At 57.0% G+C, this 21,914-nt stretch overlaps 2 protein-coding genes across 5 annotated transcripts; both read left to right on the top strand.

The window, feature by feature from the left end:
• On the top strand, window positions 1-8,797 carry PIP5KL1 (phosphatidylinositol-4-phosphate 5-kinase like 1). Of its 3 annotated transcripts, none has more exons than XM_032865939.1 (10): window positions 1-424; window positions 1,666-1,869; window positions 3,009-3,059; window positions 3,270-3,424; window positions 3,705-3,829; window positions 4,386-4,420; window positions 4,511-4,566; window positions 5,253-5,365; window positions 5,673-5,826; window positions 8,212-8,797. In XM_032865939.1, exons 1-10 carry the CDS (start codon window positions 392-394, stop codon window positions 8,477-8,479), a joined length of 1,194 nt encoding a protein of 397 aa, XP_032721830.1. In that variant the 5' UTR covers window positions 1-391; the 3' UTR covers window positions 8,480-8,797. The 3 variants fall into 3 exon arrangements, with proteins under 3 accessions (XP_032721830.1, XP_032721831.1, XP_032721832.1); XM_032865940.1 differs by lacking the exon at window positions 1-424 and adding an exon at window positions 788-858; XM_032865941.1 differs by lacking the exons at window positions 1-424; window positions 1,666-1,869; window positions 3,009-3,059; window positions 3,270-3,424; window positions 4,386-4,420 and having other exon boundaries at window positions 3,733-3,829.
• A 105-nt stretch (window positions 8,798-8,902) lies between these two features.
• Window positions 8,903-21,914, top strand: ST6GALNAC4 (ST6 N-acetylgalactosaminide alpha-2,6-sialyltransferase 4). Of its 2 annotated transcripts, XM_032865949.1 has the most exons (7): window positions 8,903-8,964; window positions 12,729-12,855; window positions 13,286-13,372; window positions 14,885-15,070; window positions 17,575-17,987; window positions 20,062-20,169; window positions 21,221-21,914. In XM_032865949.1, exons 3-7 carry the CDS (start codon window positions 13,361-13,363, stop codon window positions 21,408-21,410), a joined length of 909 nt encoding a protein of 302 aa, XP_032721840.1. In that variant the 5' UTR covers window positions 8,903-8,964; window positions 12,729-12,855; window positions 13,286-13,360; the 3' UTR covers window positions 21,411-21,914. The 2 variants fall into 2 exon arrangements, with proteins under 2 accessions (XP_032721840.1, XP_032721841.1); XM_032865950.1 differs by lacking the exons at window positions 8,903-8,964; window positions 12,729-12,855; window positions 13,286-13,372; window positions 14,885-15,070 and adding an exon at window positions 17,018-17,116.

Below are 21,914 nucleotides of genomic sequence, written 5' to 3'. Positions count from 1 at the left end.
GGGGACACTGAGTCTGGCAAGGTGACAAGAAAGAATAGGTCAAAGGAGAGCCTAGGGGAAAGGCTTTCAAGCAATGGGAAGAGCGCCTGTAAAAGCCCCAGGTGTGAAAGAATTTTATGCCTAAGGACCAGCAGGGGAGCTCCTTGTGGCTATATGGTGGGTGTAGGCAGAGTGGTTTGAGATGGGCCTGGGGCCATAGTAAGGGGTATGGATTTTGTTCCAGGGCCTAGGGAAGCCACTGGAGGCTTTAAGCGTGAGAGTGACATCATCTGATTTATGCTTTTAAAAGATCACGCTGGCAGCTGTGTTCCTCCCTCTCACTCACTGCTGAATCCCCGGGGCCTAGAGCTGCTCCTGCCCATAGTGAGTGATCAAAATAGGCCTTGAATGAATGCACGCCCCAGACTTCCTGTGTGACCTGGAGGTACTCACTTCTCTCTCTGGACCTTAGTTTCCTCACCCGAGGGACAGTCGGTGGGAATTTCACGCCAGAGTGGGTGGGCAGGACTTGGATTTAGGTTTCCCGCCTCCCCAAGCGTCCCCGAGACCCGAGCCCTCCACTAGAGGAGACGGACGGGGGCGGGGGGTCATCCCTCTGGGGGACCCTAAGCGACGCGCGGCGGCCCCACCCCGGCCTGGACCGCGGTCTGAAGGATGCTGCAGCCCCGGGGGCGGGACCCGCAGGCGATCGCCGGCGCCTCCCGCGTGGATTGGGTGCATCCGTGACCGGCACCGTGCTATTGGTCGGTCCGGAAGCAGGGGCGGGGACTGGCTCCTGCAGCGCGGCGACCGGGACGCGGCCGGAGCCCGGGAAGCTGCTGCGGGGCGATGGCCGCACCGAGTCCGGGGCCCCACGAGGTAGGTGCGGACCCAAGAGAGGACAGAAAAGGGAAGGGTTGGGGGACAGGACCCAGGCCTCCGTTCCCCGTGCAGCACGGACACACCCCTATCCAAGCCCTGGAGGGGTCCAGCACTGGGCGGGGACCAGGACACGCCCCACACGGGGCCGCAGGTATGGAGGGGGAAGTCTGGCGGGTGTCCCCAGAGAACTTCCTCGGTTTTCTCATCGCGGGGGAAAAAGCTCCTCCTTCGTAGGGCTGTTAGCTAGTCAAGCTCTCGGCCAGTGCTGGGCACATGGTGGGTGCTCACTGCTAATGGGTCAGCGGCTGTGAGCTCAGCTTCGTGCTGACCCTCCGCTCAGCCGGGAGGAACTCCGCATAGATGAGTGGAAGAAATGTCCGAGTCCCTGGCGTCACAGCTCCTACTATCAAGGGTTCCTGTGCCTGGAGCAAATATCAAACTGCCACCACGAAGGAGTTACTAGAGTTGTCATTTCACAGATGAGAAAAGGAGATGCAGAAAGGTTAGGTGACTTACCTAAGATCATACAGCTGGTGAGAGACAGGTTTGGCTGCGGAAAGCATTCTCTACCTACTGATAATAATTATCTCCTGGGTGCTGATTGCACGCCAGGCACTGTGTGGCCCATCACAACACCCAGTGAGGTGGGGGTAGCAGCATTATCCCTGTTTGACAACAGAGGAAACTGAGGCAGAGAGCGATAATAGGAGGGCTCACAGGTACTGGGGGTGGGACTCAAACCTGGGTCTTTCCCCTCTGGGATGCTTCCATGTGCTCATTTCTCCTTGTGCCTCCTGCCACCAGGTCCTGGCCCCCTCCCCAGAGGCTGGATGCAGAGCAGCCACCTCGACTTCTGGCCGCCGTGGCCTCCTCTGGCGCCTCCGAGACAAGCAGGCTCGCCGAGGCCTGTTTGAGATTGGCCCAGGCCATGAGCTGCACCAGCTGACGTGCATGATGCAAGCAGGGCTGTGGGCTGCCACCCAGGTCTCCATGGACCACCCGCCCACCGTGAGTGGCCTGTGTCCCCCGCCTCCCCAGTACTGAGGGCAAGACCACTTGGGGGCCAGGTCCTGCCCATACTGCAGGGTCGGGGATCAGGGCTATACGAGGAGGAAATCAGGGGCTCAGTTCACGGGGAGAGGGACATGCTGGGGTGGGGGCTGAGACCAGGAAGCCCCAAAGTGCAGTCTGTACTGGGGATGTGAGGAACCCCTTGACCCAGGTGGTTGTTGTGTGACTCTAGATGGTCCTCTGCTTCTTGGGCCTCAGTGCCCCCATCTGTATAATGGGTGTGGGCTGGGTATTGTACTCCATGGTCTCTGATGCCCTCCTGGCTTTGCTAGGGTGCATGGCTGAGAAAGGACCCCACCCCCATCCTGCCAGCCTGGCCCATCCTCCCGGAGCTCAGGGCTGGGGCCAGGCTGGCTCAGCAGAAAAGGTCACCCAACTGCAGACTCAGCAGCTGGACAGGCCAGGGCAAGCATGTGTGTTTTTGTGTGTGTGCACACGTGTGCACAGTGTGTGCACACGTGTGTACAGCATGACCGCATCCCACAGGCCAAGTCCGGGCACAGGGAACTAGAGGTCCAAGAAGAGTGTAGGAGCCTGGGCGGGGGGAGGAAGGGGGACAGTCTTCTAAATTTCATCACCTGACTGACAATCTTCCATGGGTCCCCAGTACTCAGCACGGCCTCAGGATCCTGCTGGCTCGGGTCCAAGAGCCAACCGTCCAGCTGCATTCACACTCCCTCCATCCCTTAATTATTTCAACCACTTGAGCTCTCCTGCCCTTCCGGTGACCACCAATGCTGTTCCCCCTGCTGTGAACATCATGCTCCTCCTCTCCACCCCCTTTCAGATTTCAGCTTAGAGGTCACCTCTCCCGGGAAGCCTTCTCTGATCCTGCCCTTCTCACACTGAATCAGGCAGGTCCCTTGGCTTTAAGGCCATCCCCTTTCACTGGGATGGCTTTACTTGGCCAACAGGTACTTCTGGGTGAATGGACAAAGCTCTGAGTTCTGGTCTCTGTTTGCGGGAGCAATCACATCGAGGGAAGGGGGTGAGGCCAGGGCTAGGACTCTTGGAGATCCTGGAGCTGGCAGTGTGGGGCTAAGACTTGACCTGAGCCCCTCCCCCCCTCCCTGTAGGGACCGCCTACTGAGGAGGATTTCTCCGAGGTCCTGACCCAGGTCCACGAGGTAGGAAGCCCAAGACTGCGGCATGGGGAGGGGTGTGTACTGGTCTTCCTTCTCTGCCGTCCTCAGTTTCCCCATCCGTGCATGGGTGGGCTGGCTTGCCTCAGGTCTTTGCAGGAAAAGTGTGGTTACCCTGATCCTCCCACACCAGGGCCTACAGCACACACCTGGGCCCCCGTGGACACTGCTGGGGCTGCTCTTCCTCTCCTACAGGGCTTCGAGATGGGCACCCTGGCTGGCCCCGCCTTCGCCTGGCTGCGCCAATCCCTAGGCCTGGCCGAGGAGGACTATCAGGCAGCCCTAGGCCCCGGAGGCCCCTACCTGCAGTTCCTCAGCACCTCCAAGAGCAAGGCCAGCTTCTTCCTGTCGTGAGCTGGCAGCAGGGGTGGGGAAGGGGTGGGAGTGGTGTCCCTGGGTGGAGGGAACGGGAATGGGTGGAAAAGAAACGGAATGGCCAGGTCAGGGACGGTCAGGCCCAGATAGAGGTCAGGTGGAGGAGAGTGAGGCCGGGAGGTGACCCGGGCGAGGTGAGGGCCGGCGGGAAAGCCTCCAGCCCAGACAGGGGGAGATAGATCCTCACTCGGGCAGAGGGCCCAACGGAGCCGGTCCAGCCCTGCCTGACCAGTGACCTCTTTCTCCACCCCCCAGCCACGACCAGCGCTTCTTCCTGAAGACCCAGCGGCGTCGGGAGGTTCGGGCGCTGCTCGCCCACCTGCCCCGCTACGTGCAGCATCTGCAGAGGCACCCACACTCGCTCCTTGCCCGGTTGCTGGGTACGACTGGCGGGGGACCGGGGACTGAGGGACGGAGGAAGTGGGGCGGGGGGAAGCGCAGAAGACTGAGAGCGAGCTGGGGAGGGGGCCAAGGAGTGGGGCGGCTCCCAGGATGGGGGACGTTGGGGACCTGAGCCGGAGCCTGGGCGGGCGGGTCCGGCGGCTGGTCGCGTGGGTCCGGCTGCAGGCAGAGTTCCATGGGGGGGCGTGTCCTAGACGCGGGTGGAGAGGAAAGGAGGGCTCGGTGGGCGTGGGCCGAGCCCTGGGGCGGGGCCTTCCGAAGGGGGCGGGGTTGGATCGCCCAGTCCGGCGGCGGGAGGGCGTACGGGTGGGGTCGTGCCTGAGGACTGCGCCTCTCTGGGGCTGCCTAGAGCCCGGGGCCAGTCGGGACATCCACCCAAGCTAGGGCAGAGGTCCGGGGGCGCGGCCTGGAGGGGAGGGCTGGGGAGACGCGGGACCTCGAGGAGGAGGCGTGGCCTGGAGCTGGGCCTAGGGCGGGATGGACCAAGGGTTGTCGAGTTGGGGGCCCCTCACCTGGCGCCCTCTCCCCTTCCAGGAGTGCACAGTCTGCGGGTGGCTCGGGGAAAGAAGGTGGGTGAGGCCGAGGCGAGGGGGCTGGGCCAGAGGGGGCGGCTGGCGGGTGAGATCCTCTCGCCCCTCACTCCCTACCCCCATCCCCAGGAATTCTTCATCATCATGCTGAGTGTCTTCTACCCCGCCGGCCGCATCTCCGAGAGGCGAGTCCCCTCACAGGGCCCCGGCTCCACGCGGGGTGTGCCACCTGAAGCACCCATTCTCACTAGCCGATGAGAAGCTGGGGCCCAGGGAGAAGATGGGAGGCACATCCCCTAGATCTCCCAGGGGATCGGAGACGGGGATAGGCATGACCAGCGTCCCTTGAGCACTTGGGGAGTCTGCATACATTGCCTACTTTATTCCCAGAGCAACTCTGAGGGGCAGGGGTGGTTATCGTCCCCGTTTTGTAGATGAGAAGCTGAGGAGGGGGAGGGCCACACCACTACTATGTGAGGAGCAGAGATTCAAACCCTCTGCCTCTGCCCGCCGAGGACTTCCCACAAGCCCTTCTGGGGCTGCAGTCTAGGCTTGGACCCCCTGTTGGGGACACTTCCAGGGATGACAAGGTGCAGAGAGACAGGCACAGGTGGGGATAAAGCCTGGACTGGGCTTCCAAAATCCCGAGTTCAAATCCCAGCTCTGCCCTATACTTACTGTGTGGTCTTGGGCAAGTCAAAGAAGCTCTCTGAGCCTTTTTCTTCATCTCTGACACGGGACAATAATGGAATGGCTTGTGATGAGGGTTCAAACATCCACCCAGCAGAAGCTCTTGTTTCTTGGTTCCCCCTCTGTGTCAGTCTGTCTAATGCTGAATTGTTGCCCCCTTTCTGTCACCCCCCACTCACAGGTATGACATAAAGGGCTGTGAGGTGAGCCGATGGGTGGAGCCAGCCCCCGAGGGTAGCCCCCTTGTCCTGGTGCTGAAGGACCTCAACTTTCAAGGCAAGACCATCGACCTGGGTGAGCCATGGAGACAGTCTGTGCCTGCTTTTCCTCCATTCAGGGTCAAGTGAGAAGGGTGTCCCTGGCCCTGCCCTCTGCCTGAACCATTTAGAGCTGGGATTCTAGAGTCAGGCAGAGCAGGGTTCAAATCCTGCCTCCAAGCTGTATGAGCTAGGCAACTAGGGCAAATCGAGGAGGGGTTTCCTCATCTGTGAAATAGGACCGTTAATGACACCTGCCCTCTTGGGTCAGAGATGTGTGGAGCCCTCAGCACCTTGCCTGACACACGAGGAGCACTCAGGTGGGGGCACTGATGCTCCGGCAGGGCCCCAGCGGAGCTGGCTCCTCCACCAGATGGAACTGGACACCGCCTTCCTCCGGGAGCTCAACGTGCTCGATTATAGCCTCCTGATGGCCTTCCAGCGTCTCCACGAGGATGAGAGGGGCCCTGGCAGCAGCCTCCTCTTCCGCACGGTCAGGTGGGCCCCCCCTGCAGGGGCGAGGGCAAGAATGAGGTGATGAGAGCAGGAGAGAGATGGGTGATGGGGTGGGGGGGGGACAGCACAAAGTCTCAGAGACTGGAAAGTGCATGCGTGTGTGTGAGTGCGTGTGTGTGGAGAGGGAAGAGTAGAGGGCTGGAGAAGCCTGGTTGGCAAGGTTGGTGGGCATGTGTGGACTGCACAGGACTGAGCCGGGGAGATCCAGCTGGACAAGGGCTTCAGTGTTGGTGTAAAGAATCTGCCCATTTTCCTGAAGGGGATGTGGAGCCACTGAGGGTTTCACAGCAGTTTTCAGACCTATTTAATTTCTACTTTAGAAAGAGCTCTTGCCCTTTATTAATAAAATGAAAGGTTTTATTTATTTATTTGAGAGAGAAAGAGCACAAGCAGGGGGAGGGGCTGGGGGAGGGGGAGAAACAGACCCACTGCTGAGCGTGGGGCTCTGTCTCAGGACCCTGAGATCATGACCTGAACTGCAGTCAGATGCTTAACCGGCTGAGTCACCCAACAAAGCCCTTGACCTTTAAACCAGTCTTTCCACTTAGCACCACCATCGTGTTGTCCCCTGCTTTGTAGTATCTGTTGCTCTTTGCATGCTGATCATGAACCTCATTAAGGTGGGCTAATTCCCATTTTAGAGATGTGAAAACTGAGGCTCAGAGAGGGTAAGTGAGGTGGCAGAATGGCTTCTGAGGATTCATGTTAGTATTTGGTTAGTTACTTGGATTTCCATCCTCCAAGGCTGAACAGAATAAAGTAGGGGTTAAGGAAGGCACATTAAGGAAAGAATTCCAACCATCTGGTGGGTGGAAAAGTGAAAAGTGACATCCTCTCATCCAGCCCCCCAACCCACCCTTTGGAGATGGGTGAGGTGTGGGCAGAATCCAGGTTATCAGCTCACCACATGTTGGCTGGACACATCCTGACCAGAGGGTGGAATTCCTGCCTTGGGTCACAGACACGCTCGCCTCCCCGCTGCCCCCCAAGGTCTGACTATCCAAGCTAGGTCCGCTCCTCTCTTGCTCCCTCTATCCCCCGCTGATGCCTAGATTTCCGTCGTCTTTCAGCCAGTAAACCCCAGGTCGCTTATAATGGCTGTTGTCATATTGAAATATGCTGGCTGGTAAGTGGCCACTGCTCCAGCCCCACGCCTACCAGTTCCCAGCCCCTCTTTCAGGATAAGCTTTCGCCTCCCCCATCCCACCCCCATCCCCAACGCCGCACAGCAAAGAGCATCCGTGTTTTGCCCAGGCACCCAGACCACTGGGTTTTGATTGGTCGATGTCTGGGCAGGGCTTGTCTCTCATTGGCTTATTTGTCTCAGCGACACTTCCCCAACGCCCCTCCACTTCCCAGAGGACAAAATTAGGGAATTGAACCTGCTTCTGGCTGGGACTGGGGCCCAGCCAAAGGCGGCTTCCAATTTGGGATACATTTAGAAGGCAAACCGCCCCCCCCCCCGCCCGCACACACACCATCTATAAACTGGGGCTGGACCTTGTTCACACAGTTTCAGCTCTGCCGCCCTGAAACCTCCAGGGTTGGACGACCCCAAACAGAAGTTTAGGAAACACCCCAATACCAGACTTAGCCAAAGTCATGTGGTAGGTAAGTGAGGAGCCAGTGTCTGTGTGACCCAAAAGTCCTAGAGCGCCACCACCCAACAGAAATGCAATGCGAGGGCCGGGGTGGGGGGCTTAGTCGGTTAGGTGGCTGCCTTTTGCTGCGATAGTGATCTTGGCATCCTGAGATGGAGCCCTGCGGGGGGCCGGGGGCGGGCTCCCTGCTCAGTGGGGCGTCTGCTTCTCCTCCCCCTCTGTGCGCTCTTGCTCTCAAATAAATACATTTTGAAAAGAAAGAAATGTAATGTGAGTCACACATGTGGTTTTAAATTTTCTTTAGAAATTTAGCCTCTTTAGAAAAGTAAACAGAAACAGGTAAAGATAATTTAAAAAATATATTTGTTATTCAACACACCCCCAATTTTTATCATTTCGTCATCAAATCAATATAAACCTTTATGAGGTGTTTTACACTCTTTTTCTCATCCTGTCTTGGGAATTCAGCATGTATTTCACACTTAACAGCGCACCTCAGTTGGGACTGGCCACATTTAAAGTCTTCGTGGCCGCATGTGGCTAGTGGCTACGGAATAAACAGCTCTAGTCCATCGTCTACACTTTACTCAGCCTCCCAGTTTATCTGACGTCACAGGCCTGGCACCCAGGAGTTGTGGGAATGAACGGAGGAAGAACAGGGTCAGCACAGAATGATGCCTGGGCGCCCCGTGGCTGCGCTTGCGGGAATCCCTGGGCTGGGGCCCCCTGGAGGAGGCAGTAGCCTCACCCTCCTGTCGGCCGCCAGGTCTGTGCGTGGAGTACAGAGCCCGGAGGAGCCGGGATCCCAGAACCGCCGGCTGCTGCCTGACTCCCCCAACGCCTTACACATCCTGGACGGGCCGGAGCAACGCTATTTCCTGGGCCTCGTGGATCTCGCCACGGTCTATGGGCTCCGCAAGAGGCTGGAGCACCTATGGAAGACGCTGCGCTACCCGGGCCGGACCTTCTCTACCGTCAGCCCCGCTCGCTACGCCCGTCGCCTCTGCCAGTGGGTGGAGGCACATACCGAGTGACCCGCGCTCGCGGCGCTCGGCATCTGGACAATGGGCGCATGCCGGGAACCAGCGTTGGGCTCCCCTCGCCTGCCGTTCCGCCTTTGGCCTCCAGAGGGCAGCATCCCCTAACTAATACCATGACAACACAGCCTCATTTGGGGCAATGCCGTGTTGGCCTTGTGCCAGGGACTCTCCTACGTTAGCTCATTTAACCCTCAAAAAAAAAAAAAAAAAAAAAAAAAAAGCTATTATTCTCTTTTTACAGACCATGAAATGGAGGCTCAGGGGGTGAAGGGACTGAGCAAGATCATTCAGCAATAAATGCTGGAACCAGGACTCGACTCTGCCTTTTGGACTCAGGAGCCTGTATTCTTACCCACCAGCTCCCTCAGCCCTGGCCTCGTGCTTTGGGGAAGGGGGGAAGGCTGAAGGCTCCAGCCAAGCGCCTTTGTCGTCCAGATGGGGAAACTGAGGCCCAGAGACTTTAAGGGGCTTGCTATTGGGTAAGTGGAAAGACCTGCCCAAGCACCCAGCCCTCCTACTGCCCACTGGTCTCCCTTTGGGGTGGTCCCCCTCGCTCCTGCACAAGGGATGCAGGTGGGAGAAGGGGGAGGATTGAGGGTCCGGCATCTCTAGAAGACACTGTGTTGAGGCCGACCATTGAACTTGAGTCAGCTCTTCCCTATACTGGGAGTCATTTTTCTCATCTGTGAAATGGGAGTAGGGGTCAGACTAAAGGTATGGCAGCATGGAAATTATCAGGAGCAAAGAAACTCAGTACGTGCATGGCCTCTGATCATTCCTTCTCCTTCCTCCAGGAAACTCCAGTCTGGCCTCTGACCCTGGTCCAATCCTACCATACCCAAGTAGGCCTTTACTCTAGAGCTGCTCTGGGGCCTGAGTGTCTGTGACCAGGGCAAGGTGCTAAACCTCTCTGTGCCTCAGTGGTCTAATCTGTACAATCGGAAGGATGAAAATGACTTCATTAACTCATTAAATATTTATTGAGCTCCTATCATGTGACAGGCCCTCTCCTGGGTGATGGGGACCCAGGGGTGGGACAAGATTTGCAGATTCCACCTTCACAGATCCTGGGGAGAGAGAGCGACAGAAGCAGCCTGATGTGACCCAGCCTCATGAAGGAGCCTGGGGGCACAATGCTGAGGGAAGGGGCCTCCCCCTAATAATTGGATGGAGGTGGGGCTCTACCTTCTTGACTGAGACCAGAAGAGTCAGATGCAGACCTGGGAGGGTCTGCCATGGCAAACCATGGCAAAGGTCTGGGGTGACAGAGAGCCTGATGCTTGAGAGAAAGAAACATTTCACTGTGGCCGGAGTTCGGAGTAGGAGGGACAATGTGGGGGGTTGGGGGGGATGTTGTACATCAAAAGCTGACCCCTAGGACTGGAACCGGATCTTGGGAGAGCCATTCAGCTAATACCAAACATTGCCAGTCCATTAGCCTTCAGAGAAAATGAGGCAAAATGGAGGGCGGGGAGGGAGCGGGCAGGGAAAGTTAATGCTGCACGGGCGTGTGGGCTCCTGGAATATGTGTACAATTGACCTCAACCCTAGTGGTCTGGGTGACCTTGGGTGATTATTCAAGCTCTCCCAACTGGCCCAAGTCACAGAGAATTTCTTGTTTTGGCTCAGCAGGAAGTTGACACATAGTGGCCATCAGTTAGGAGGTGAGTGCGTTGAGGAAGCTTGGTAGCGGTAGAGCTGCACGGCAGGAAACGGGGTTTGGCGATACGTGGGCCCAGGGTCTGGACCTGGCAGGACTGAGTCAGAGACTGAGAGTCCTGCACTCACAGATAAGGATGGTTCAGCCCCTCACCTACCTGGGGTCTCTGGCAAGGGGCTGAGCCAGAGCTTGAGGCTGGAGGGGAATGTGACTTATCCAAGGTCTCATGGGGGCCCAGGATTCCTGGTTCTCCTCACTTGGTCATTCAAAAGACATTATCTAGCCTCTAGTGTGTGCTGGGTGTTGAGCAGCTGCTGGAAATGCCTGAGACCATGACTGGCCTGACTCTGTTCCATGTAGCTGAGAGTCTAGTGGGTGTGTGGACCAGTTAGTACACAGGATGATTTCAGACTGTGACCGGTACTATGAAAAAGACCAATAAGGGGAGACCTAGAGGGATGGGCATGTAGTGTTACATAGAGTACTTGGCATGGGCCTTTCTGAAGAGGTGACATTTGAGCTGAATGACAGGAAGGAGCTGGCTATGTGAGTAGAGCAAACAGCAAGTGCAAAGGTCCTGAGGTAGGGATGAGCTCAGTGTGATTGGGATCAGAAGCATGCCCGGGGTAGGTAGAAGGTGGTTAAAAAGACAGAAGTTCCCACCTTGTACGTCAGGGTGAAGAGAATGGTCTTTTGCCAAAACCAAACTGAAGAGCTTTATCTGAGCCTGTGGAACTTCCCACTGGCAGTTCTACTGTGGATGTGTGATCCTTGTCTGCTCTGCAAGTCTAGGACATTTGGGCATGTCCTTGTGACATGTGACATGTCACATGTCCATGTGACCCTAACAAGGAGAGAGTTACTTCTTTAGGGAAAGAATGGTCACTTCACCAGCCATTGTGGGTGATGAATGAATCCTTAGGGAATGTCTCACCATTGTCCCCTTAGGGTTGGGGCTACAAGGAGAGACACTTGAAGGATGATGACTTGGGAGGGGATGCAGGAGGACTCTGGCTTTGGGGACCCACTGTGCACCTGGCCTTGAGTGAATAGGAGACTACAGAGAGAGATTGAACTTGGGCCACTACCTTCTAGCTGTTCCCAGGCTGCAAGAGATGGACAAGGTGGGCCTGTACTCAAAGAAAGCTCAAGAGCAGGGCTGCCATAGAGTGTCACCTTCCCCCCATAGGACAGGGAGAGGCATGGCAGACTTGGCTTTGCACTGGAGCAGAATAGGTAGCCTTGGGAAGTTGCTTATCTGGGTGCAGATACCCAAACACAGGTACCTTGGCATTGTGCCCACACTAGAGGCTCTGAGAAAAAGACAAATGGAGTTTGAACAGGGGTCGGAGCAGAAACCTAGCCTGGATCCCAGGGGAAGGTCCTGCAGAGGAGGGTGTGATGGAGGTGGTAGGATGAGCTTTCTGGCCCAAAGAGCATTTTATAAAAAACACTTTAGATGAGAAGCATGCCCTCCAATTCTCCGCAGGCGCACTCCTCCCTATGGCCCTATATATGTTCTTTCAACCCTTTCCAGCCCCTGAAAGGTACTTGAGTTTGAACTTCCCAGGGTACCCCGTCTGAGCCTTCAAATGGGATACATTTCAGCATCTGCAGGGGTGCAAGACTGAGTTGGTTGGGGTTTGGAGGACACTTTGGGAAGGGGGAGGCGAAGAGGTGAAAGTACGTGGCAGTGAGATAGCTCAGAGTTGGAATTTTTTTTTTTTTTAAGATTTTATTTATTTATTTGACAGAGATTACAAGTAGGCAGGGAGGCAGGCGGGGGAGGGGGGAAGGGCAGAAGCAGGCTTCCTGCTGAGCAAGGAGCCTGATGTGGGACTCCATCCCAGGACCCTGGGATCATGACCTGAGCCGAAGGCAGCGGCTTAACCGACGGAGCCACCCAGGTGCCCCTCAGGCTTGGAATCTTAACTGTGCCACAGCTTCCCTGCTCTACCTCACTGGCAGGAGCTGTTTTAATCCTCACTTCACAGAGGAGAAAAACTGATGCTCAGGTGGCTAGGGTCGCCAGAGAAAATAAAGAATGCCCAGTTACACTGGAATGTCAGATTTTAAATATAATTATGCATTGTTTATCTGAAATTCCAGTATAACTGAGCGTCCCGTATTTTACCGGCTAAATCTGGGAATCTTACAAGCTTGAAACCCAGGTCAGCCTGACCCCAAGGCCCTGCTTAATTTTCCCACCCATCTTCCAGTTTCACAAATGGAGAAATTCGAGTCCGGACGGCTGGGTAGCCACCGCGCGCCAGTTCCCACACTCCCTAGGTCTTTCCTCTGCGCGCCGCCCACCCGACCCCCGAGAGCAGCTCCGGAGAAACGTGGGAGGGCGGTAAAAGGTGGGGAGAAGCGCACCCTCGGACTCCGCCCCCGGCCCCCCGGCCCCGCCCCTATCCGGAGGCCCAGCCGCCAGCCACGCACTTCCCTAACCCGCAGCGGAGGCGGTGCTCGTAGGTCCCGCCCCCGTCTCCCGGGACCCGCCCCCAGCGCTCCAGTCTCCTCCCCGTCCTCGCAGACCCCGCCTCCGCTGCCGGCGGCTCACGTTCGGTTTCCATCCTCCAGAAGCCGAGGCCGCGGTGCCGCCTCCGCCCCAGGGCTCCGGCTTCCCGCCCGGACCGCCCGGTTTGCGGGCCATGGAGCTCCGAGCAGCGGATCGAGAGCAGCCGGAGCGCCCCAGCCCGTCTGCCTGGTTAGCGCCTGGCCGGGGGAGGGGGCCTTGGAATCTGGGTGGAAATATCCCGCCCCAGGCCTCTCCGTCCATCCCTCTGGTAGTGAGGTAGGAGGGATGGGGCGGCAGTCGGGGCTCCTGGCTCCCGGTTCTAACTGACCCGGACTCGACGAGTGACCTTGAGCCGAGGGCTCCCCCTCCCTGCCTCTCCTTCCCCATCTGCACAATGGGGATTGGGTTGGTGGGATGTTGGTGGGACCCGAAGGTCACCCACTCTATACCAGCTCCTTTACGATGCGGACCGCGCTGTCCGGTGTTTGGGGGCTTTAAGGAGTTTGATTCCTGGGAGTCATCTGCCTTGACGCTGGCCCGTGCCCTCCGCTGCCTCAGTTTCCCTGCGGCCTTTCCTCAGAAGCCCAGGACCCAGCTCTGAGTTTCTGGATCTTGGCAGGTGCCTGGCCCCCGTCCCTTCCCAGCGCAAGCCCTGGAGACGGCAGCCCCCTGACTGCTGAGCATCGGCCGCAGCATGAAGGCCCCGGTAAGTGGTGTAAGGAGGAAGGCTCTTGGGGAACTTCCGGCACAGCAGCCTCCTAACCTCTCCCACCCCAGAACTGACTCACTTCTGACCCACTGCTCCTGAGCTGAGAAGGGCAGACGGGTCTCAAAGCCCTGCTGATCTGGTCTGGCAGGCAGTGAGGCTTCAGGCAAGTGGTGTTCCCTCTCTGGTTTCAGGGCCTTGCCGGTCTCCCCTGTGACATGGAGATAATAGTACTATCTCCTTTAAGCGTTCTGGAGGGCAGCTTCCCAGGAGAGGCAGCAACCTGGGAGGGGGATAGCTGCTCTTGACTTTATTCAGGAACCCCTTGTTGAGGAAGAGGGCCCTGGATGTTGGGGGGAGTCCGCCACGACTGCCTGAACTGGGGTGTCTGGGTCCCTTGAGGGCAAGAGGACCAGGTGCCAGGCAGAGCCTGAGGCCTCAGGGGCTGAACCCCCTCCCCCGCACAGCTGGCCACAGAGAGATTTATTTTTAGAAGCTGATGTGGCTTGGGGGTAGAAAAGGGTGGGCCTCTGGTAGGATGTGCCTGGGCGGGGCCCCTGGGGGATGCTTTCCCCCCCTCTCATTTTCAGAGCACCAACAGCTGCTGGGTGGATTCTGGGGAGGAGACCTGTGCCTTGGGCAGGCTGGGAGAATTTTAGAGCCCAGAGAGACACAGATGGTGATCAGGGTGGCCCAGCACATGAGGGCAGTCCCAGGTCATGCCCTCTTTCCTAAGGCCCCTCCTTGAAGGCTGGGTCACTGAGTCTGCCAGCAGGGCCAACAGGCCCAGAGGGCTTCCTGGTTCAGATGGCCTCTGGCACATGATTTTTGGAGGTGGGAGCCTCCTTTGTGGCCCAGCTTTCAATTATTGAAACCATTCTTTGAGTGACACTTCCCTCACTTCCTGGGCCGCTGACCCAGATTGAGATCATCAGCTAGGGGGCCGGTCGGTCACTGAGCAGCTGATGGAGGGGGCAGGGGATGGGCACACAGGCAGCCTGGGTCCTGGGTCTGAAGGAGGACAGTTGCCCTTTTGAGGGACCGCTCTCCTGTCTTGGGGACCACTTTACGGTACCCAGAGCATTTTTACCACAGTCCTTACTGGACATACTGCAAGTGTCATGGGCCCCAGAGTTTCAGAAGCAGAAACAGGCCCAGAGGAGTGGAGAGTTGTACCCAAGGCTGCCCAGCACACCGAGGCTTCCGGTTACAAGCATGGGCTCTGCAGCCTGGATTTAAGGCCGCGTCCTGTTGCTGTCTTGCTGTGTGGCCTTGAGTACCCCGGATTCCTTATCTAGAATATGGGGATAATAAGAGGTCTTGTCTCCACAGCCTGAGCCTGGCAGCCCAGAGGAAGCCCTGGTTAATGGAGACTGTGGGCTGTGCTAATGTTCTGGAAGCTACTGAGCTGGGGTTTGGACCCATGAGGCTGGGGTGCAGCCCCAGCCCAGCAGAGGCTTCCAGGAGCCCCAGAGACCCCTGCTCACACCCCATGACCACTGTCTTCCCCAGGGCCGGCTCCTGCTTGTCATTCTGTGCTCCTTGGGCTTCTCTGCTGCCTACGTCCTGCTATGCTGCTGGGCCTGCCTGCCCTTCTGCCTGGCCTCCTGCCTGGCCCCACAGCCCTCCACCAACTCCAGGCCCACTGTGCCGGGGCCCCTACACTTCAGCGGATACAGCAGCGTGCCAGATGGGAAGGTGAGCTGGGCGGGCACCGTGTGGTGACAGGGTTGGCCCCGGCTGCCAGGGTGCTCCCAAGTGTCTGGGTATGAGAACCAGGCTTATGCCAGGCCAGCCCGGACCCCAGGCTTGGCTCCTGGGCTCACCACCTGTGTGACATTCAGCAGCCAGTTCTCCTCTGTGAGCCCCAAGGTCTAAGAGGAAATGGTTTTTTTGGGTTTGTTTTTGTTTTAAATTCAACATATATTACCTGGCTGCTCTCAGCTGGGTGATGGAGATTAAAAAAAAAAAAAAATGGTGAGCCAGTGGCCGGCCACCAGGAGCTCTTAGTCTCGGTGGGGGAGACACATGCTATCCCATCATGGTGATCTGTGAGTTGTTTTGTGTATCTTTAGAGTTAACTGTGCATACACACAAGCCATTCACAGAGCAGGTATGTGTTTGGCTGTGCCCTGCCTTGTGCTGATGGCTGCTGCTGGGACAGAGATGGCAGAGAAAAGTCATGTCAACTCCAGAGCTCTCCCAGTCATGGGGAGACAGGGATACTGGTTCTCGGGGTGATGACCCACCTTCCCATGCTTGCTCTGCCAGGCATGGTTTGGAGTACTTTTACCCCCTCGCCCTGATTTCAGTGGCCCCCCCTTCCCATGGTAACATTCGCAAAGGCGTCCCACACTGATACCAACACGGAAAGCTCCCGGTTCTGAGTCTGATGGCTCTCTGAGAGCACATCAGAGGGAGGCATGTTCAGGGACCCTGGCTTGGAGGAGACATATTTGGGGTCTTAATTTCTCTGAGCCTTGGTTGCCTCCTCATCAGTAAGAGAACATCTCGTAGTTCTACCTCTACAGACTTGCCATGCAGATTCAATTGTGGGGTCCACGGACTGTGTTTGCAACAGGTGCTGGGTAAATATTTGATCAAGAGACAAAACCACTGGGGGTTTGGCCAGATGGGACCAGTGGTGGCGTGGGCCAGAGGGGTGCTGTCCCATCTTCCACAGGGAGGTGGGGGGCAATGAATATTTTAGACACTCCATAGCTCATGGGGATGTGGGTTCAGAGTAGCCAGATCCTCTGGGTTTCTTTTATTTATTTATTTACTTATTTAAAGATTAGAGAGACCACACAAGCAGGGAGATGGGCAGAAAGAGAGGGAGAAGCAGGCTCCCCGCTGGGCAGAGAGCTGGATATGGGACTCCATCCCAGAACGCTGGATCATGACCTGAGCTGAAGACAGACACTTAACCCACTGAGCCATCCAGGTGTCCCTCCTCTGGGTTTCTTAAGAGAAGCCAGAAATCTGAGTTTGGGGTATCAAAAATGGACTGGTTGTAATTAAATATTTTAAAGAGCTGGATTGATTGCAATTAAGTATTTTAAAGGCCTTTTAAAGACTTTTAAGACCTTGTGGGACAAGCAGAATATTTCCTGGGGTTGGAGGTGACCTCAGATCTGAACAGAACCCCTGTTGTCAGGACAGGCTCAGACTGCGGGCAGAATAAAGAAGTCTTGTTCTGTATTTTGGGGGCTTGGAAAATGGACCTGTGGGTCTCTAAATCAACATTATGTTAGATATAAAATGGCCCACGTGGGATACAGGCCACGGTAAACCCCTGTCCCCCCACGAAGACACAAAGATATGGAGTAAGGAGCGAGTCCTTTTCTGGGAGTCCTGACCTCTGACCCCCAGGGAACATTTGCAGGCATATTGGCTCAGCTTCTGCTTTTCAAGAGATAATGAGACAGTGTTTGAGAGACTGTGCTCTGGGTCTGTGCTGATCACTCTCCAGGCATTTTTTTGTTTTTTTTCAAGATCTGAGTTGAGATCAAGAGTCAGATGCTTAACTGACTGAGCCAACCAGGCGCCCCTCTCCAGGCATTTTGAATGGAGTCCTCACAACCTGGCAAAGTAGATAATATTTTCATCCCCATTTGACAGATGAGGAAATAGAGGCTCCAAGAGATAGAGGAAGTGGTCAAGCCAGGATTCAGGCTCAGATCCGGAAGTTCTCAGTGTTGTTGTGGCCCTAAAGACCACTTTTACTTATGAACCAGGCATAACGTGAGTGGGGCTCAGGTAGAGGAGGGGGAGGTCCAACCGTGACTGTGAAGAGCTGGGGTTCATGTTTACTTAACAAACATGCGTATGACACCCAGGTTGAGCCAGGCATTGCTCCAAGTGCTTTATAAATATTTGCTCTTGTAACTGTAGTAAGGAACCCGTGATGGAGGGTCTGATAGGGCTTCAGCTGTCGGGAAAGGGGACATGAATGTGGCTAGTGAAGAAGCATGGGGCTCTGAACCCAGAGTCTCAGCCCTGCCCCTGGCTATCCATAGGACCGTAGGAAAGTCCCCCCCGCCTGCCCAGTCTCAAATTCCTCTTCTGCAAAATGGGTCGATGCTGTACTCGGAGCTGATACAGGGCTCAGGCAAAGTCAGAGGTTGTCACTGGGTGGACAAGCAGGGCCGTGGACGCCGTGTCCTCATGCCTTTCTCTTCCCCCTCTGCCTACCCCCATAGCCGCTGGTCCGAGACCCATGCCGCAGCTGCGCCGTGGTGTCCAGCTCCGGCCAGATGCTGGGCTCAGGCCTGGGCGCCGAGATCGACAGCGCTGAGTGCGTCCTGCGCATGAACCAAGCGCCCACCGTGGGCTTTGAGGCGGACGTGGGCCGGCGCAGCACCCTGCGCGTGGTCTCGCACACGAGCGTGCCTCTGCTGCTGCGCAACTATTCACACTACTTCCAGCACGCTCGAGACACGCTCTACGTGGTGTGGGGACAGGGCAGGCACATGGACCGGGCACTGGGTGGCCGCACTTACCGCACGCTGCTGCAGCTCACCGAGATGTACCCAGGTCTGCAGGTGTACACCTTCACCGAGCGCATGATGGCCTACTGCGACCAGGTCTTCCAGGACGAGACGGGCAAGAACCGGTGAGCCTGGCGCTGGGCCGCCAGGGGGCCCTCCCTGCCGGCGGGGGGCGGGGCGGGGGACACGACTTCTCTACTGAGTTCTTGTCCGTGAGGGTCTGCTCTATCAGGCACCTGGGGGAGGGTCAGCTGTGTTGGAGGCAGATGTGCTCCTGCCCCTGATGGGGGACAGAAGCAGGACTGTCATTCATTGAGTTAGCACATAGATGAAAAGTCCCCAGGGGTGGTGAGGGCTGTTTGGCTTTGCAAGGACAAGATTGGGGAGCATTGCCACGTGGGAGAATGTCGGGGAGCGCTTCCTTCTGGAGGGGATACTCCCTGAGATCTGAATTGGTCTCTAAAGTCCCTGCCAGAAAAGAAAATAACAGTTAACAGTAGGAACAGCCCTCTGCGTGCACTAGGCACTGAGTTAAGGACTCTGCATGGAAGAACTCATTTTATCCCACACTCAGAAGAGCACCTGATTCCCGCCTGCCTCCTCTGCACACTGGCTCCGCCCCCCACCCCAACTCAGGAAATACAGTTGCCAGCCTCTGGTTTCCAAGACAGAAGCTTGGACTTTGCACCTGACTCCTTTCATTGCATCACCTGACACATATCATGGGCTCTTGACTCTCCTTTTGTGCCACAGGTGCCACCTTGACTTAAGTCACCATTCCTCCCCCCGCCCCCCACCCTTATAGCACCCTCTTGCTGCTGCCTCTCTGGCCTCCTATTGTCTGAGCACCAACTGCCCTCAACCCACTGTTGGTGGCCTGCCCTCAACCTGACAGCAGATTTACTTTCATGTCCTCCCCTCCCCTGGCCTTCAGGTCTCCTATGATCTGGCCCCTGCCTGTCTATGATCTCATCATCTCCCCTCACTCAGCCTGCCCCAGCCATCTGGGCTTCCTCAGAAGGAGGCCTTGCACATGCTGTTCCCTCTGTCTAGAATGTTCTTCCTCCATATCTCCCTATGACTGACTCTTTGGTATTCAGATCTGGATGGGATGTCACCTCCTCAGAGAAGCCCTCCTTGACCACTCTGCCTGAAGGCATACCTCCCTGCCCAACATTCTTTGTCTCTTTCCTTTGTCTCCTTGTCTTCTTCACAGTTCTGCCCCCTCCCCGTGAATGTTAGCACTGGCTATGGCAGGTTCCTGGCCAGCACAGGGCCTGGGAGGTATGGAGTTTGAAGGAGTGAGCCACCAAATAAGCCCTCTGTCAGGGTGGAGGTGAGCGGCTCTTGGCTAGGAGAGCAACAGCACTGGTGTATTGAGAGGGTGGAGGGCTGGGCTGCCCACACAGCCCCTTGCTCCCAGGTGCGTGTGGGGGAATGTGGGAGGTGCTGAGCGGACAGTGTTCCCTCCCCATAATTATCTATAATTCTCCCCATTTCACAGATTGGTCAGTAAGCCCCAGAGAGGTTTGGGGGCAAACCTGATACTGTAGAGCAGATTCAGGGTTTGAATTGGAGACCATCTGACTCCAGACAACCATCTTTTTTTCTTTTTAAGATTTTATTTATTCACTTGAGAGAGAGAGGGAAAGGGAGAGAGCACAGACAGCAAGAGAGGCAGAGGGAGAGGGGGAAGCAGACTCCCCGCTGAGCCGGGAGTCCGGTGTGGGGCTCAATCCCAGGACCTGGAGCTCAGGACCTGAGCTGAAGGCAGATGCTCAACCATCTGAGCCACCCAGGCGCTTCTCCAGACAACTGTCTTGCCCACTTTCAGCCACTGTGCTCTATGGCCTCCCACCATCTCCCTAGGCTTGGTCCCTTAGATGAGCAGAGGTTGTGACCAGGGTCGCCCCACCATCATCTGGGGCTTTGCTCCAGTCCTTTGTGGGTGGTGAGGGGCTGAACAGGCCTAGGGTTGCATCCAACTCCACCCGTTGCCTGCTGCTCCTCTCGGGCTGGCTCTGTCCCCTCCCCAGCCTCCCCCTGGGTCCCCTCTGTGGGGGTCAAGGTGGGGGCCCTTGGCTGGGAGGGTAGCGAGCACTGTGCCCTTGAGAGAGCTGAGGTGGGGCCTGTCCCACAGCCCCTTGCTCCAGCTTGAGTCGGGGAAGCGACCGGGCTGACCCTTCTCCTTCCTCCCAGGAGGCAGTCGGGCTCCTTTCTCAGCACCGGCTGGTTCACCATGATCCTCGCCCTGGAGCTGTGTGAGGAGATCGTGGTCTATGGAATGGTCAGCGACAGCTACTGCAGGTCAGGCCGCCCAGGTCCTGGGCAGGAGGAAAGCCCGGGGCGGGGAGGACCATGGGCAACCACCCCCCACCACCGCCATCCTGGCTCAGCCTGGGGGCTCCCCAGTGGGCAGCCGAGACTCAGACACCCCTTGGGCCGGGTGCCAGGTGGGAAGGAGCCCAGCTTCATGATGGGTCTCTGTGACTTTGGGCCAGACACGCCACCTCCCAGGGCTTCCATATGTATAAAAGAAAATAATCACACCTTTCCCAGAAGGTGGAAGCAAGATTTAGAGAGAGAATAGTCTACCAAAGTGCTTAGAACGGCATTGTCGGGCGCCAGCTGATACGCACGTCTGGGATAGATCACATCTGACCTGTCACCATCAGTACGGTGATGCTCCCGCATTACCGTGAGTAACACGTGTGGAGTGTGCCAGTGGGGTCCACGATCTTTATCTTCCGTTCTCTTTGGAGCGTGCTTGATGAGCCCGTAGATGAGATGACGGGAGCCCGTGTGTCCTCTGCCATGGTCCCTGCGGTTTGCAATCTTGATCTTTTTTTTTTTTTTTAAAGATTTTATTTATTTATTTATTTATTACACAGAGAGAGATCACAAGTAGGCGGAGAGGCAGGCAGAGAGAGGGGGAAGCAGGCTCCCTGCTGAGCAGAGAACCCCATGCGGGGCTTGGTCCCAGGACCCTGAGACCATGACCTGAGCCGAAGGCAGAGGCTTAACCCTCTGAGCCACCCAGGTGCCCCATGCAGTCTTGATCTTGTTGGACCTGTGGTCTCACATGCCCATGTCCATTTTATAGATGGGTTATTTATGCTCGGAGTGTCTGCCTCTGGCCCAGTGTCAGCCAGCTTGCCAGAGGCAGATCTGGGGTTGAACTCTGGCCTTTGGGATCTGTGGGCTGCCCCGCTCCTCCCCTGTCTGTGCTGGCCTTCCCCGGGGCGGGCGTGGGGCTCCGTGGGAGTACCTGGTGAGGCATAGCCAGGGTAGGCGGCCGCAGGTGGTCGGAGGTGGGCGAGTTCCGTACCCCACGTCTGTCCCTCTTCCCTGCCCGCAGGGAGGACAGCCACCCCTCGGTGCCTTACCATTACTTTGAGAAGGGCCGGCTGGACGAGTGTCAGATGTACCTGGCGCATGAACGGGCGCCCCGCAGCGCCCACCGCTTCATCACCGAGAAGGCCGTGTTCTCCCGCTGGGCCAAGAAGAGGCCCATCGTGTTCGCCCACCCATCGTGGAGGACCCAGTAGCCATGTCACCTGGCCGGCCGCCACACCTTCACCGGGCCTCTGTTCCACATGCCACCAAAACATTTAACTTATGGATCCTGTTTCATGCCTTGTGGACCTAAGGTCCCTTCTTGTCCTACCCTGGGGACACTTGGAGCCCTTTTTAGGGCTCCGGACTTGATGGGGGAGAGGAGGACTCTGGTGAACTTTGCACCCTCCTCCGCACCCCACTCCCTGAGTCACCCAGATCTTCATTTTGGGTTCATCCCTTCTCTGGGTCTGTCCAGTGGCCTTTGCCCCGGGGCCGATGGCCCCCACCACTCACCAGCATTGTGATCTTGGATCCTGCAACAGCTCTGTCCCTCTTCACTGTCCCCCTCCACTTGCCTTTGGTGCCACACTTCCCAGGCTGGTTGTCCTAGTCAGGGCAGCCCAGAGCTTGGGGTTCACTGGGCAAAGGGGCCTTTGAACTGTGACTGCCAGGGCCACCTCTGGAGTGTACGGGTAAATGTATGTTTTCTGGAA

This window comes from Lontra canadensis, unplaced genomic scaffold (assembly GCF_010015895.1).
Source record: "Lontra canadensis isolate GAN:19392208 unplaced genomic scaffold, GSC_riverotter_1.0 scaffold30, whole genome shotgun sequence".
Lineage (NCBI taxonomy): Eukaryota > Metazoa > Chordata > Mammalia > Carnivora > Mustelidae > Lontra > Lontra canadensis.
This window is presented reverse-complemented; position numbering and strand designations above follow the sequence as displayed.